We start from the raw sequence: 18585 nt of genomic DNA, 5'->3' as shown, positions 1-18585 counted from the left end.
TAGATAAAGCAGGCAGTCATGGTGTTAGCCTATAATTCCTGCACCTGATAGGCTAAGGCAGGAGTATCACAAGATGGAGGCCAGCCTGGACTACACAAGGAGATCCTGCTTCCTCAAACAAACAAACAAAAAAGAATAAATGATCACTAATCTAAAATGAAGGAATAAACTCATGCACTGTGTGCACAGCCTGAGGCGCTCACTGGCCACTGTTGTAGATTAAAACAGTAATGTGAGCATTTCTAGCATATTTATGGAGATCCTTGCAACTGGCAGAAAGAATATGAACTTCAAGATGGCGGTCTTACCTCTGTAGCAGTGCTCTGATTAGCTCCATTTTCCAGCAAATACTTTACAACGTCAATGTGATTCTCCTGGGCAGCCATGTATAAAGGAGTGAAGCCATTCTGAGGACAAACAATAAAAAAGAAGACATCTCTGATCATTTGTAAAGCTTAAAACCAGGGAAGAAGAACACAACATAAGAGAAGAGAGTACACTAGGGAGTAAGCCTTTGAAAAGGTGGAGCTATATATCATTCTTCCATATGGAATAAATCACACTTGTATTTACTGTTATAAAACTAGTTCCTTCACCCAATTCCTAAAGGAATGCAGAGAGAAGAAGGAAGAAGTATTTCTCTTATTTCCTGTCTTCATTTCAGTACCAGATTCTCATTTCTCATCACTGTCACCATTAAAGATATCTCATATCTTAACATCTGTATCATTCAGGCTGACATGGTAGCACATGCCTATAAACCCAGTTAGTCTGGAGGTGGAGATCAGGAGAATTGCAGTTCAAGGTCAACCCAGGAAAAATGTTAGTGAGACATTATCTCAACAAACAAATGGTGGTACATACCTGCCATTCCAGCTACACAGGAGGCATAGGAAGAAGGATTGTGATTTGAGGCCAGCCCAGGCAAAACTATGAGACCCTATCCAAAAAAATAACTACAGCAAAAAAGGACTATGGCATGGTTCAGGAGGTAAAGCCCACCTAGTGAACACAAGGCCCTGAGTTCAAACCCTAGTATCACAAAAATAAAGAATTCTATATAGAGAGAGTTCTCACTCTACATAGTGTTTATGATAGCTATATAATATCTTCTATATTTGTCAATTCATAAACTCTTTAAACAGACTATGATTGCCTTGATTGTACAAAATTTATCTAGCACTCTTAGTGGTATAAATTACTGCTCAGAACAGAATAGGCGAGGAGAGATTACGGACTTGATTGGAAACAAAAAAGTCTGTACTCCTGATTGAATTAGCATGATTTGCACTGAACATCTTTATATTAAAGCCACTCCAAAATTCTAGAATTATTTCTTACATCCATCTCCTCATATTTATTAAAATCCAACCAGTGCTAGCTGAGCCATCCCTGGGATACCTGGATAAACGGGACAGACACAAGTGCCCACATGTAGTAGACAGGATGATGACATTACATATGTTCTCATGGAAAAAACCACTGAAATGTTGCAACATGAGTTTAAAACTAAGTTGAAATTGGCAGGCTTCCTTTTTATTAGATGCTTAGGAATATATAAACCTTGTTAACTAAAAAGAAAAAAGCACAAAATTTTATTTAAAAAAGAAAACTTGTACAATAATTCATGAATTCCCAAAACCTAGCAATTTTCTGAAAACCATGTCAGAGTATTAAACATAGATGATGCTCTTTTCCCATGCATTAGTGAGAATAAATAAAAGCATATGTGAGCATTCAAAAATTAAAAACTTAAAAAGGAGAAAATAGTCTTAAATTATTGAAATGAAATTTCTTCCATGTACATTGTATATGTGTAGAAACATTACACAAAGTGACCAAGATGCAGTAAAATATGGAGTATATTAGTGGAATAAGTAATTTAAAATTTGATTATGAAAGAAAATCGGTATGCTTCCAATGGTGGATGAAAACTTAAAACTAAAAGAAATCCTATAAGAGGAGTGAATTCAAGTGTTGTAGGATTCAGCTTGCTAGCTGGATAGAGCATATTTTTTAAAAACACAGCAAGCAGGTGAAATCATGTGTATTTTAAGAACACTGAAGAGGTGGCGGAAGGATGGAATTAGAGATTCAAAGGAAGGGAAAGCCAGGGAAGATGGTTGAAAACAATGAGTGGGTGTGGAATGGGGATCTTTCATGACAAGTAAGAGCAGGGAGGCAGTAAGAAAAAGAACTTTTAGTGGAGTACAATTTCCTAATGTTTTTCCTCTGATAGAATCTTGTCTATACAAGATTCAGGAGAAAGGGAAATAAAAAGCCATTGCCAGGTCAGTAGAGGTCAGAAGATAGACCATCCTTAGGCCACTGTCTATGGAAGGCCCTGACCCTGGGTGCTTAGCTGAAGAGGGACCTCTGCTGGCTGAGCAAAGAAAGGAATCATCCTGAGGGCCAAGGAGACATGCCTACCATGAGCACTGAACTCCCTGATGGCCCAACCACACCCCAGAACCTGGCTACCAAAATCCCTGCCTACGTGTGCTCCCAGTGCTTGCTCAGACTTCTTTCTTGTTATCCTCCCAAGGGTCTTTTGCTCAACTGTAATAGCAGTCAGTCTTCGTGTATGTCTGTCTCCTAATCTCTGGAACCTGTAAATTCCTCCTTACATGGCAAAAGAAACTTGATAGATGTGATTAGGTTAAAGATGTTGAGATGGACTGATTATCTTGCATTATTCAAGTGACCCCAAGGTTGGAGAGGAGAGAAGATGGTGGCCATGATGAGGGAACTGGCCATGATCTAAGACCATGATCTCCAGTCCAGAATCTGGAGCCAGAAAGGAGAAGGAGTCTCACCTAAATCCTCCAGAAGGAAACAGCAATATAAACACCTTGGTTTTGAACCTGTAAGACTAATTTCCAAAACTAGGAAGGAACAAATTTGTATTGTTTTGAGTTATTGAGTGCATAGTAATTCCTAACAGCAGCAACAAGAATCAAATACACAGTCCACAAGTTGTTTACTAGGGAAAGGTTGAAGTAGGAGATAAATGGAGCCTGAATAGGTTCAGACTGGGTGTTCACATCTTTCTAGCTGATGCTCCTGTGGTGTGGATGGAGCCAGGGATGGAAGAGAAGAAGGGCTGTCTGTGACTAGGGTCCTAGGACCAGCACTCCCCTCACTGCAGTCCTGTGTGGAAATGCAGGGATTCATTCCAAGAAATATGAATGTGGATCTGTCTTGCTATTATGAAGACATTTGTCAGGTCAGGACACACTTATTTAACCATTTGTTAGCTTGATCTATAGCTCCTAATGTTTCAAAAAACAGTCACACTGTAAGTGAGCCTCTTTTGCACTCTTGTCCTGAGACCTGCAAGAATTAGAGGTAGTAGAATAAAGAGAAAAATATCAAGGCTTACAAGATATAGTCTACAAAGGAAAAGGGCAGTGATAAGGAAACGTCCAGGACAGTGGTAGAGAGCACTGTGAACACCATTTGTGTGCCCTGTAACAATTCAGTGTGCCACAGTCTCCAGGAGAGGAGAGGAGCAAATATGAAGAACAATAAAAATAAAACTGATTGACTGAGCTTCTGCTCTATGTTATCTACTCTGAGAAATACTGTGACTATGTCTCCTCAAATTCTAGTGATCACATGCTGTGATTTTCCTAGAACACCCCATCTCCATGCACAGTATACTGGAGTCATTATTAATAGTGTCTTGGTTTGGATGACAAATGACTACTCCTATCCTTAATAGTGCCACAACACTGGTATTATCATTCTAACAAAGGCAGATGAGGAATCTAACACTTAGGTAATTTGGTAGATGTCCTGAAACTTGTAAGTGAATTTGGAGTGACAGAGAAATACCTGTTCATGAATAGTCTTTTTGTAATGGAATGGGGACTTTATCCTGTGTTTGAGTGGTCCTCTGCCTAGCTGTGAGATAGTTTTCTCTAGAAACAGTAATGCCTGAGCATTCCTATACCTCCTTTCCCCTAGGAATTGCAGTTAACCAACTGCATTTTTTGAAAATGCCTTAAGAAGTTTGTTACAGGTGATGCAGAAGAGTTGAATGGTTTGTGTTAGGGAGTTCCATGACACATTTGCATTTTAGCACGTTCACTCTGGTGACCATGAACACCTTGGCTTGGTGTGACAGGAAACCAGAGGGGAAGCAGGGGTAAATCAGCTTTAGCAGTATTTGCAATAGTGTGCATAAAAAGCCATAGGAACTCAAGCCAAGACAGCATCTTGGTTAAGAGATGGGGGAACTGTCTGCTGTTACAGAATATTTCAGATAAGGCAATAAAGATTTACTAGTGATCCTAAAGGTGTGGAGATCATCCTTTCTTGTCTTCCTGCTGTTTAGTAAGAAAGAGCCGGTTAGGGAATGTGAAACACTCCCTTAAGTAATTAGGACAGAGCCCAGCAGCAGTTTAACACCATTCTAAACTTTATAGGAAAGCATTTATCTTCACATATAAATGGCTTAACAACACAGTATCATTGGTCTCCGTATACACGCACTAAGGTGCTTTCCAATGTATTGTATATCTCTGTGTTTTTCTAAGACAGTCTGATTGCATGTAGGTGTAAAAGTATATGTAGTTTCTTACCGTTGATACAAAAAAAAAGTCAAAGATACACATAGCCCTGGTTGATATGTGGTAGTTACAACAGGGATAGCTTTGCCAGTTGTCACAGTAGTTCTGGAATGACCAATACATGTCTGTAGCAACTGGTCATTAAATATTTTTAATGTTACTCCTGTCTATAGGAAATTATTAATTATTTGTTATTTATTTGCATTTATTCAACAAATGTGGCTTGGTGACTCTTCACTTCTAGGTGTTGTGTTCAGCTTTAGTGATTCAGAGGCAAGACAAAACTAGTTTTTATAAGAATTTAGTCTAGAACTGAGATTAATAAGTTAGCAAAATATTATTTTATGGTTCAGTGGACACATGATATTTGCGCAGTTTTTTATGTTATTTGTTAGATATAAAGAGAACATAGGTGAAGCACACAAAACAACTGCATAAGGAAATTATATCTGAAAGATGTCATTGGGAGTGACTCAGCGTGAACTGAGTCATGAAAACACAAATGTCAGCCACAGCAGAAAGGTGTTCAGACAGAAGAAATATGAGATGAGAAAATGGGACAAATGGGGACCTGCACAAAATTTAATGCTGGTGAGGAGAGGAGGCTGAGGCAGGCAGGGATCAGTCCTCATTTGCCTTGCTAAGGAATCTGTATTGTATTTTGAAAGCCTCAGGAATCGCTGGGATTTAAACTGGGATTTGACATTAACACATTTGCATTTTAAAGAAATTACTTTGCCAGGAATGGAAAGGATGGAACAGAAAATGGCCAGACTATGTAGTCTAGAAGAATGGAAAGAAGGTGTTCCCAATGAAAGTGAGAATTATGAATATTAAAGCCATTTGGTAATTTAAACTATAACTCAGTACTCAGGATTTATGCTATACTTCATGTTTAGAAGTGGTTTCAGTGTGTATTATCTATTAGTCATTAGTAACAGTTCTCAAGTTTACTACTTATTCAAATCCAGAAATTATGCTGTGTTTTAGAGAATTCAAACACTAGTAGTACCAAATTTGTTTCCATCTACATTAGTAATATAAGTTCAACAATAGGTTTTAGTTGTTGGTGAGAATTTCTTTTGATAATTGGACTGTTTTAGAAAATTCAATGAACATGAGCTCGGCAGTTTACACCAGATGAAGGTACACTCTAGCCTGAGCATGCAGACAGGGGAAGAAATTGGGGTCTCACTGAAATCAAGATGGCAGAGCTGGAGAAAAACGAAATGTTTTCCACCGTTTTTCCTCTTCTTGTTCCATTTTCCCCTTCCCACAAAAGGTGTTTTTAGGGGAAATAAGAGTGTTGTCACTGTGGACACATATTTCACTAGAGAAACCCTGTTCTCTAAACCTAATGATGAGTCTAATAAATAGTAAAAAAAAAGCCAAACAGACAAACAAACATACAAAAAACAGTAATAGGAATGACTGAATGACTGAACCTAGGTAAAAGCCAATTCAAGAATACATTTTAAAAAGAATTCTTACAGGTCTTAAAATTAAAAAGATCTTAGCCAGATGGATACACAGAAAACTGTAATATGTTCTAATATTACCACGCAGCTAAAGCTGTACCTGAGATAATTTCTCAGCTCAAGGATAAGGTATAGCACATCAAGTGAAATATACTACTCAGAAATCAGAGTTGAAATTAATTGTGAAGTTCAGATGCTTATAAGTTAAGATTTCTATAAACTATTCGTTCTTATTTTATTTGGTCTTATTACAATCTTATCATTGTATATCAACCTAGGCTCATCCAATATGCTTCAAAGATTAAAAGAAATTGTTCAGTTTTCTACAAGGAAAATTCACAGCTGAAAAGGAAGCCATCATTTTACAGTTATGGAACATTTTTGCATCTGAGGATTGAACCAAGGGTGTGGCCTGTGCTAGGCAGCTGCTGTACCACTGAGCTATATCCTCAGACCTTCTTTATTTTCATTCTTTTTTTTTACTATTTAGAGACAGTCTTTTTAAGTCACCCAGGCTGGCGTTGAATTTGTAATCTTACTGCCTAAGCCTTCCAAGTAGGTGGGATTACAGGCGAGTACCATCATACCCAGGTAACTGTGGAAGTTTTTAACCCAGAGAATGAATGACTAACAAGTGGCCAACTATATGGCTAAAGGGAAAAAAAAATAGAAGGCAAGTGGATTTATTGATGTAGAGACTCCCGGAAACCCCTACCCTACCTTTCTTATCTTTTAGGCCTCAATATAAGTGTCACTCTTTCTGAGATGCTTTATTTAGTGCCTATTAAAATGCTTAGTATATAGTAGGTGCTCACAGCATTTTTTAAATAGATGAATGAATAAAATAGAATCCACCTTCCTTTTTATGCCTGGGGTGTGTCTGAATATTCTTTGACACTCCTCCCTTCACTAAGTGGAGTCTACTTCCCCTCCTTTTAAATGTAGGACATATTAGCAATTTGCTTCAAAGGCATTGATAATGGTGGGATTCATGGTATGTGACTTCTTGGGGTTAAAAGCCATCACCCTCTACCTGGCCATCTCCTTTGGGTGTCCTTTCTGGAGAACATGAGTTACTGTGTCATGACACTCAAGCAGTCTATGGAAAGACTGAAGGGAGAAGGAACAAAGTTCCTCCCCCCCCCCCCACATACACACTAGCAACCAGCATCCCTACAAGCCACGCAAAAAACTCCTTAAGAGAAAACCCTTTAGAAAAGGCTTCAGAGGACTGCAACTTCATGACAGATTCTGAACACAACCACACAGCTAAGTCACCGCTGAATTCCTGGTCGGCAGAAACTGTGATGATAACAATGCTGGTTCTTTTTTTTTTTTGGTGGCACTGGGATTTGAACTCAGGGCTGGCCTCACACTTGCTAGGCAGGCACTCTTACCACTTAAGCCACTTTACCAGCATCCATGATACAAATTTTTATTGTTGTCCAAAGCCGGTGAGTGTATGGTATTATCTAGCAATAGGTAAACTAGCATAATGTCCAGTGGGTGCTACATGATCAGATGCTTGTCAACCCTGTCAACCACATCTCATGCCACTCTCACCCTCTCAACCCATACCTTCCTTCTCCTTAGGAAAAACAGTCACCTCTTACACAGTTATCTTCAAGTTTTGTAGTCACGTAGCTCTTAAAATGCTATCTAGCTTGGACTCCTAAAACTAAAAGTTGACCATGACTGCTTTGATTGAAGTTGACTGAGTTATAAGTGCTCCTACTTCCTAAATATCTGCTCTATTCCCAAACTAGAAGGAGAACTTTCTTTGAACTATGCTGTATTCCAAGGAGATATATCAGGAGTGCTTCTTGGAAAGAACTGAGATTTAAGTTAGCAGTGTGTGAAAGCACTGTGACAAAGCATGTGTCACTATACATGACCTTTGTTAGAGTGCTTTACAGTCAGAAAAGATCAGATCCTTTGTAAACCTATAGCCAACATCATACTTAATGGGGAAAAACTGAAACCATTTTCCCTAAAGTCAGGAACGAGACAAGGATGCCCACTCTTCTCACTCCTATTCAACATCGTCCTGGAATTCTTAGCCAGAGCAATAAGGCAAGAAGAAGAAATAAAAGGAATACAAATAGTTAAAAAAGTAGTTGAACTATCCCTATTTGCAGACGACATGATCCTATATCTCAAAGACCCAAAAAACTCCACCCAAAAACTCCTAGACACCATAAACAGCTTCAGCAATGTAGCAGGATACAAAATTAACTTACAAAAATCAGTGCCTTTTTATACACCAACAATGAGCAGATTGAGAAAGAATATAGGAAAAAAAATCTATTTACAATAGCTTCAAAAAAAAATCAAATACCTAGGAATAAACTTAACAAAGGATGTAAATGACCTCTACTAGGAGAATTACAAACCCCTGAAGAAAGAGATCGAGGAAGACTACAGAAGGTGGAGAGATCTCCCATGCTCATGGATTGGCAGAATCAACATAGTAAAAATGGCTATACTACCAAAAGCAATCTACATGTTCAACAGAATTTCCATCAAAATCCCAATGATATTCACCACAGAGATTTGAGAAATCAACTCTAAAGTTCATTTGGAAACACAAAAGACCACAAATAGCCAAGGCAATTCTGAGCAAAAAGAGAAATGCTGGAGGTATCACAATACCTGACTTCAAACTATACTACAGAGCCACAGCAATAAAAACAGCATGGTACTGGCACAAACACAGATATGAAGACCAGTGGAACAGAATAGAGGACCTAGATATGAATCCACACAGCTACACCCACCTTACTTTTGACAAAGGGGCCAAAAATACACGATGGAAAAAAGACAGCCTCTTCAACAAATGTTGCTGGGAAAGTGATTATCTGCCTGCAGAAAACTGAAACTAGATCCATGCCTGTCACCCTGTACTAGTATCAACTCAAAGTGAATTAAGCACCTTAATATCAGATGCAAAACCTTGCAATTAGTACAGGAAAGGGCAGGGAATACCCTGGAAGCAATAGGTATACCCAAAGACTTCCTCAGTAGAACTCCAGCAGCCCAGCAACTGAGAGAAAGGATGGACAAATGGGACTACATGAAATTAAAAGGCTTCTGTTCAACAAAAGAAATGGTCTCTAAACTGAAGAGACCACCCACAGAGTGGGAGAAAATATTTGCTAACTACACATTAGACAAAATATTCTGTTAACCAGAATATACAGGGAGCTCAAAAACTAACCCCCTCCCAAAAAAATTAATGAACCAATAAAGAAGTGGGCTACTGAACTAAACAGAACTTTTTCAAAGGAAGAAATCCAAATGGCGAAAAAAACACATGAAAAAATGCTTGCCATCCCTGGCCATAAAGGAAATGCAAATCAAAACCACACTAAGATTCCACCTCACTCCTGTTAGAATAGCCATCATCAAGAACATCATCAACAACAAATGTTGGCAAGGATGTGGGGAAAAAGGAACCCTAATACACTGCTGGTGGGAATGTAAACTAGTACAACTACTTTGGAAAACAATATAGGGGCTTCTTAAAAATCTAAACATAGATCTGCCATATGATCCAGCAATCCCACTCCTGGGGATATACCGAAAAGAATGTGACACAGGTTACTCCAGAGGCACCTGCACACCCATGTTTATTGCAGCACTGTTCACAACAGCCAAGCTATGGAAACAGCCAAGATGCCCCACTACCAATAAATGGGTTAAGAATATGTGGTATTTATACACAATGGAATTTTATTCAGCCACAAAGAAGAATAAAATTTTACCATTCACAAGTAAATGGATGGAACAGGAGAACATCATCTTAAGCAAAGTTAACCAGGCTCAGAAGGCCAAAAATCGCATGTTCTTCCTCATATGCGGATTATAGACCTAAAACAAATGAAGTGATATTATTGACATGGCTCACACACTAAGGGGAGACTGCACACAGGAGGAATAGGGAAAGGGAAGGAAACCTAAAGTTTGAATGTGGTTGATGTGCTCACTGTAGAGGAGCTAACATAGTAATCTTGAAATGACAAAGGCCACTACGGGAAGAGGGAACCAGGAAGTAGTGAAGAGGTCTGGTAGAGATGAACCAATTCAGGTTGTAATACACATTGCATGGAAGCAATGCTAGGAATCTCTCTGCATAGCTATCTTTATCTCAAACTAGCAAAAATGCTATGTCTTTCTTATTATCTCTTATGTTTTCTCTTCAATAAAATTGGAGAAGAAGAGGGCAGAACAGGTTCTGCCCAGAAGCAGAGGTGGTGGGGGGGAGGGGAAGAGGTGCAGGTGGCCAAAACAATATATATAATATAAGTAAGTGTAAAAACAATAAAATTAAAAAAATAAATAATAAAAAAGATCAGCTCCTTTACATTAATAAGAAGGGATGGGTGGATGTATTTTCCAATGTATAGTATAAAGGAGTTTGAAAAAACTACAGCCTTAAGTGTTTACCATACCCCTAATTTCATGTATTATTTGCTAGTTTTCTAAGATTATTATGTACAATAGTCAACTTTATTCTAGTTGGGCTTTCTTTGTGAACTCTGTACCTGCTGGAAAACACAGCTGACAAATTATATGACCATCTCCAAGAATAGAAAATCATAGTACTTGGTGTTTGAAATTAGCAAAAGCAAAAACTCCCCTTTGTGAAGAAGTCTCCTTCCTGTCTTTTGCAGGCAGACTGGTGTCAAGATTTAGGTCTTTCGCAGAGGAGAATTCTTTAGTGGCCTTAACCTTGACATTCCAGGAGACACACCTCAGACTGGCTGGCAGTTACAGCTCTTGTCACCATTCCAGACGCTGCACCTCACCATCTGCCTTTGCAGTAGCATTCTGTGAGATAAAGTGGGAAGAATCCCACAATTGCTACCAAGCTTCAAGGTCAGGATGAGTCCCTAAACATATCCTCAATGCACAGCATGGCTGAAGTGGTAGAGCACCTGCCTAGCAAGCACAAGGCCCTGAGTTCAAATCTCAATACCAACGAAATTTTTAAAAATATAATGTATGGAAAGCATAACTTAGTATTATTGTGATTAAAATATATATTATTCAGTGACTCTAAAGACAGAGCTGCAAAGAAAGTCTCAAGGAGATTTTTAAGAATGAGGTTCAAATATAAAAAAGCAGGTTGGTCATTTTCAGTAAGAAAGAAAATTCACTTTTGCAAGTAATTAGATTTTAAAATTAAAAAAAACTAGTGTATTCAGTGGTAGGTTTTCTTCCATTGTTATTTTTGCATATATGATGCTAACTTTTATTTAAATTGCTTACAGAAATGTTAAGTTTATCTTAGATTAAGTGTTTCTCATGATATCACATAAAATTTTATAATGATGTATATAAATTACTTTATGATCATACATAACAAATAATTTTAATGATAAAAAGTAAAATTAGATTTTGCAGATGTGAACCCTGAGAAATTGTTATAGAAGTAATGAAAATGTCTGAATATCAGAGATGAAACTTTATTGAATAGTGAAATGGAGTGGAAATTAATTCCTTGGTACATTTTCTAGACTTTCAAATTGCTGAAAAACTTATATATACAAGGTTCAGATCTTTGGTATGTAAAACAGTTTGTTTGACTCATAGCAAGTGCTTCAGAAATGGTTACTATTAAGGCCAGGTGTAGTTGAGCATTCCTGTAATCTCAGCTATGTAGGAGGTAGAGGCAGGAGGATTACAGTTCAATGTAGCCCCAGGCTGGAGTACAAGACCCTATCTGAAAAATAAACAAAAGCAAAAAGGGCTTTGGGTGTGGCTCAAGCGGTAGAGTGCCTACCTTGCAAGCATGAGGCTCTGAATTCAAAAAGGAAAAAATGCTTATTAAACTGAACAATTTCATAAGTGAGTCAATAACCAAGAAGCAAGAGAAAATGCGTTACTTCCAAAAGAAAAATATTGATACAGGTTCAAGGCACTGAGAAAGTGAGATCAACAGCCATCACCATAGGAAGTCTACTTTCCCATATCAGAGAAAAATTCTCTCTGATGAAATAATTATCTTGAATCATGCCACAGTATTAATTTAACAGGTTATTGTTTTATTATTTTGATGTTGATTAAATATGACAAGGAGCAAAGAATTTTAACCTTCCAGATCAAAATACTCAGAACACACCCACCATGACTTTTTACCTCTCTCATACACTACAAATGGAACAATGGCAATGAATCATTACCAAATAGGCTCCTTTTCTCTGTGTCTGAGAAAATAAAAAGCTGCTCTTACTCCTTAAAACCACATCTAATATCAGAATATTACATGATTCAACTAATCATATAATTCAACTAATAGATAACTATTTTAAAGCCATGTTTGTTATGCCCAAGTCAATTGCAGCCCAAAGCCGTGGCTCTGTTCATAAATACAGATGGTACTAGCATAGCATTTTATTACCTGAGCCTACATTCAGAAAGTCTAAATCTTTACTCAAGCAAAACTATTGCTTCCTTCAGCACTGTCAATCATTTTTGTCATTTAATTATTACTATTGAACTGATAGAATACTTTGCATGTCAAATAAAAAACTTAAATACGTAGTCTCTGAATCAGGCAGACACACCAATATACTGACATTTTTCATAGGGATTCAATTTTTTTTTAATTACCCAAGATAAAATTTTCATTTTCTTTGACTCCATAATGTTTGCTATAAATCTTCTTAGTCACTTAACAGTGGGCAGAATTAGAATAGTGCTCTTACTTACCTCGTGCCTGATATTTACAGTTTTGGATAGAACCAAGGTAACATTTCAAATCATTTCGCATGTATTATGCCAACAGAGATTACAACCTTAGAATGAGACCTGGGGATATTAACAGGTCCGATAATGTTTAAGTAACACAGATGTTTAAGGACAAGAAAATCCTTCACATAAATCTCTTCCATTGCTAAGTGCAGCTTTTTGCCCATGCTGACATACACTTTTCCAAACTGTTTTAAAAACTGCTAGGGAGTTAGATAGAGCAGGTGGTGCTCCTGGCAGTGCTGAGATCAAGAAGAGAAGTAAACCCCAAGAGAATTCTCAATGTTTAACAGCTGCTTGAACATGCTCTGGGTCATAACTTGCCAGAGACGTAAACTCAAATAATGAATATTTCAATACAAGAGTCCAAAACTCTTGTAGATAACACATAGATCCATTTAGTCATGCACCTAGACTTAGTGTCCTATGTATGAAGCTATAAAGGTAGACCTAAACAAATTTGGTTGTAGAAATCCAGTGCTTGTAAGCACTACCCAGAATGAAGCAGGTACCATAATGGAACAATTGGATCTTGGCAACCAAGAAAAGAGACTTTGCTTTTGTGTGCTATCTACAATGCAGGTTCTATCCCCAGGACAGAGAGTTCTCTCCTTTTCTTTCTCCTTCTGTTCCAAGTCAGATTTTTAAACAAAAATATATTCTGGCAGTCCTGCCTGTATGTAACTGGTTCCAAACTGTACCCTTAAAATTTGACTAGGCCAATTTATTGGATGTATTTTCTGGAGAATGACTGTCCAAAACAACAAGTGTCATGGCTTATGAGTTGACCATTTTTATTTTGCTTTCAAATGATGACAAATGAGCCAAATTGTGTTCATAAAGACACGGACATTGCTAGTCAACAGATTTTTTTATGCCATTGATAAAAATCATTTTGTTGGCAAGTGAATATTTATCAATTCTTCTAAGTACAGAATCAGGTTGTTTAGATGCTAAGTTCCATTCAAAGTCTAAAATTAGAATTTGACCTGTCAATAAACAGTGCTTCCTTTCCTCATGATCTAACAAAGCCGTGTGATACACAAGTCTGGAGAAATTTTTTACTGTCTCAGGTTGCTGACAGGATCCTGGAGCATGGCCCAAACAGTTCCTAGCTACAAAATCAAGTGACAATAAACTGCTAAATGATTTAGGGAGATTTATACAGCTTTTGTCATTTGTTTAGTAAATTGAAAGATTACAAATATTATTAATGAAACGGTTTTACCAGAAATTGTTTGCTCCTCAAATGAGGTAAGGTAATTGAAGCTGAGATTTGAAATATATCCAGAAAACATCAGGAGAGTAGATTGGTTGAACAGTTCAAAGTGAAAAAAGAATCCTTTATTCTGAGCCTTTAAATTGAGCACTTCATATATAAGTAGAGACAAGGAACACCTTTGTTTCTTGTTGAGTCATATTTAAGTAAATTTTGTTAAGTAACTACTAGGATTAAGAATGTAGGTTATGGCAAAAATGATAGAAAATAGAAAACTTAATTATTAGCAATAATAAAATAAAATGTGATGCTTTTTAGTTTGGTTGTTTTAATTACAAAAAGTTAGGAAAGCAGTGATAGTGTTGTTGCCTCCCCAGTGCTAGAAGGTGCTATGCACAATGAATATACTCTTTTTTGGCAATAGTGGGGTTTTACCTCAAGGTCCTGTGCTTAATAGGCAGGCGCTCTACCACTTGAACCAGGCCCCCACCCCCTTTTGCTTTAGGTTATTTTTCAGATAAAAGTTCATGTTTTTGCCCATGGTCTTTTGCTGTGATCCTCCTACCTATAACTTCTGCATATCTAGAACCAGGACACACGCCACCACACCTGATTTACTTATTGAGTTGGGGGTCTAGCTAACTTTTTGCCCAGGTTGTCCTTGAACCACAATCCTCTAGAGCTCCAATTCCCAAGTAGCTGGGGTTACAGGCAGGCACCACCACACCCAGCTTATCTGGTTGTTTGTAGCAAGTGCTTTTCTTAACCATTAAGCTTCATGCCCATGTTATACTAAAGAAAAGTTATGCATTACTAATCACTAAAGATAAAACTTCTGTATAGTTTTTTTTCAAGCCTAGCCCTAGGTTATAAAATGATCTTTGTTTTAATATTAACTTTTTAGAGAACAATTCATTTCTACCTTCTTTTATGTTGAAGAAAATCTTAACCAAATGCCATGAGAGGATACCTATGTAATACATGATACAGAATTACACAGACAGTGGGCTCTTAATACATTACTGAATATAAAAATATTTCAATTTCTGATCTGCAAAGTTTTTGGATTATCTTTAAATAATCATCTCTTCTGTCTACAATAATATTTTGTCTTTTCTCATTCATTTTCTTACTTCTTAATTTATTTTTTATGTATTCTCTGCTTTGCATTGCTTGTGTATAATAGTATCATGAACAAGCATTCTTGTTACTGACTTTCATGAGAATACTAGTGTTTGCAGGTGTTTCTGGTATACTTCTTCTAGAATCATCTTGATATTAATAGTTGAGTGTTTTTTAAAAATGTTCTTAAAACTTAGTGCCAGTTTAGCTAAAGTTGAATCTATTAATTTAAATGTATCACACAAAAGGCTACAATATTAGATATAACATTTGTGTTATATTGGACAGCTACACTAACCCATAAAAGCATCACTAATTAGTGCTTCTCAATACTTATTTTTGAGATAGCTACACAGATAGCATCATCCCAAATAGTGGTATTATATGGAACTTCAAAAAAACTAACCCATACAGATTAAGAACACTGAGCATTTTTAGAAAGCAATTTGAAGTTGTTTTTCCATACCTTTAAAGCTGTGACTTTATCCATATTGATACCTTGTTCTAGCTAAGCTATACTAGTACTACAAAACTTATTTTATTATTGTACCATAAGCCAACATAAACACATTTCAGGTTTACAATATTCTAGTTAGAGCTTTCCACTCTGAAAGTGGCTTTCATAATACATTTGGTTAAACCACATTGTGGTTTGGACTTCAATTTTCACTATCCAGAATATCTAAGATGAGAACTCTCCTCCTTTGTTCTATTAGATGAAGCTGTATCTCTAGGAGATGGATGACTGTATTCTAAATGTTCTGTCTATTAAATTACTTAAAGGTTCATAGGCATCTGTGTTTAGGCTAATGCGATTTTCTGTACCCAAATTGACAGTATCCTAAGAAGGCTATAAAACAAAACTGACTCTTTTATGTGCCAACAACCGGCAGCAGTGGGCATGCAGCATGGCTGGTCTTGCACAGGTGCACTGTCATTAAACTTGGTAATGATGGCAGATGACAGCCTCTGAGCTCTTACAGTTGCCCCACATTGTTCTAAGTACTAAACATGGATTCAGCTCTCCACAAGCCACTGCAGACGGTATTATTATAAACCATGTATTATAGATGAGAACATTAAGGTATAGCAACAGGAAAAGAAAGAAAATCTGAGATGTGAATTCTAGGCCTTGTCAACCTAGCTTCAGATTCTGTGTTCTTGTCCATTCTATTACACTGCCTTCCTAAGATAATATCAAAAGTGGTCAAAGGCAATTATAAACTCTTACAAACGTCTCTTGTCTTTCATAATTTTAAGGGAAGAAAAATAGTAGGAAAAAAACCAGGGATTTAAATTATGACACACAGCTTAACAGCAATAGTGAACTGTAATATATTGATACAGAAATTTACAGTTGCCAAAATTTATACTTGAAGAGGAATTATTAGGTATTGCACCAAATATTTAAAATTTTTAAAATATTAAGACAATATAGATTTTCAGTTTCCTTTCTGCAAAATGGAGAAAACAATACCTGATCTCCGTGCAAGTTATGTATGAGGAATAACAAAATACTGAGAATAAATTCATGCAAACATTCGGGATTTTAGGTATTCATACCTGGAAATTCCATTAGAGAACAGTAAAGATATAAATGCTTATCATAATCAAAAATATACTATAAAGAAAATTTAAATCCACAAAACAAAACTTCTGAATAGGTCGTGGTAGCTAGGAGCTGTAACAGAGAATTACACTTTCTGTTCCACATACTTTTGCATTGTTTTGATTGTATAAAATAAGAATATAGTTTTTTGTTACTTATGAAGTTAAGAAAACCAGACAGACACATAGATGTTCAAAATGTATGGAGTATTTAACCAGATATTAAAAGACAGGGCTCACAAACATGACTGGGTAAGATACTTGACTCTGTAGACCTCAGATTCCTTTTGTAAATATATGCACACAATGTCTCAAATACCCCTTTTCAGTTCCAAATCAAGTAATTTAGTTAAGATCATAACATACGGACAATATAAGGGACTCACACCCCCCAAATAAAGCAAGGTAATGAGTTTATGGGAGACTTATCTTCAAAATCCTATTGCTTCTATAATTTGTTTTTTGATAAACACAAAGCACAATGGTAATTAGCAAGATTGAAAACCTATCAAACAACTTCACAAAATAGGAAGAACACCAAAATATCCATCTAAGAACATCTTAGCATGTGGAATCTTGCTGCAAAATGTAAGCTGTTTGAGAATTATCAATGTTGGAGGGAAGAAGGAAAGAAAGGTTACCTTTTTGGTCCAACTGTCAAATGTTAGTGAGTTATGAAGAAGAACATCCATGGTGTTTGTAATAGGTATCATTAGCTCAATGTATCACATCTATACAGATGCAAGAATACTTTCCTGGTATTTATTGTCATGGGAATAGAAGTTGCATATCTCAAGATTTCTAGGGTAAGATGGCAGATTAGAACCTTCCTTCTCACCTCTGTGAATGAGAAGGGGCAGGGTAAGACAGGAAATACTACATTTCAAAGAAGGAGGGAAGGAGGAAAGGAGGTAAGGAGGGAGAAAAGAGGGAAGGAGAAAAGAGGAAGGGAGAAAGGAAGGAAGGAAAGAAGGCAGGGAGGGAGAAAGGAAGGAAGGAAGGGAGGGAGGGAGAAAGGAAGGAAAGAAGGGAGGGAGGGAGAAAGGAAGGAAAGAAGGAAGGAAGAAGTATCAGGAATCAAGACAGAAGTAACAGAACAGCTAAAAAAGCACAGAGAAACAGAAAGGAAACAAAGACAAAACAGGAAACAGTATGCAGCTCCAACCAGGGTTCCCTGGATGGGCGAACCCAAAGTCACAATCACAAGTTAAGCCAGGAAGATCTATGACAGCAGAGGCAGTCCTTAGCCCCAGGAGAAAGCCATGGTTCTCACAAGACTTAATTGCTATAGGGAGATTTGGTGTGGCCTGAGTCTTCCTGTGGGGCAGGCCAGCATTGGAGAGGAAATCCATTTTGTCACATCCTATGTATTGGGAAGCTACAGCCAGGTGGCATCCTGAGAAGTGGCCTATTTTTTGAAACTGAGCTAATCTAGGGACCTGAAAACAAGAAACAGTTGGAAATCAGGGAGCTTCAGGAAACCCTGTCACATATCCTGGGTGGGAGTTGACCAAGAGAGACAGTGATGGAGGGTGGAGGGTTGGACACGGACCTGCTGAAAAATTTAGGCAGCACCATGCAGGACATGATGCTCAGTGGCTCTGCCTTTGATATCCCATCACAAGTGGATTACCATGGAGACCAACAGCACCAGTCCCATGAAATGAAGACTAAGAGAACACAAAGGATCAATGAAACAAAGAGTTGGTTGTTTGAAAAGATGAACGAAATTAATATACCCTTAGTCAAACTTACAAAAGAAAAAGAAGATGTAAATTAACAAAATTATAGATAAAAAAGGAGATATTACAACAGACACCACTGAAATCCA

At 37.3% G+C, this 18585-nt stretch overlaps 1 protein-coding gene across 4 annotated transcripts in view; it reads right to left on the bottom strand.

Annotated features, from left to right (window-relative positions):
* Ank2 (ankyrin 2) overlaps positions 1-18585 on the bottom strand; it is a 230842-nt gene that overhangs the window by 143261 nt on the left and 68996 nt on the right. For all 4 annotated transcript variants that reach the window (XM_074041570.1, XM_074041573.1, XM_074041571.1 and 1 more), the window contains exon 5: positions 309-407. In XM_074041570.1, coding sequence (XP_073897671.1) covers positions 309-407 — 99 coding nt within the window. The remainder of the gene's footprint in view (positions 1-308; positions 408-18585) is intronic.

Source organism: Castor canadensis, chromosome 9, assembly GCF_047511655.1.
Source record: "Castor canadensis chromosome 9, mCasCan1.hap1v2, whole genome shotgun sequence".
In the NCBI taxonomy this organism is placed as follows: Eukaryota; Metazoa; Chordata; class Mammalia; order Rodentia; family Castoridae; genus Castor; species Castor canadensis.
Note: the sequence above shows the minus strand (reverse complement) of the source record. Positions and strands in the feature narration are given on the sequence as shown.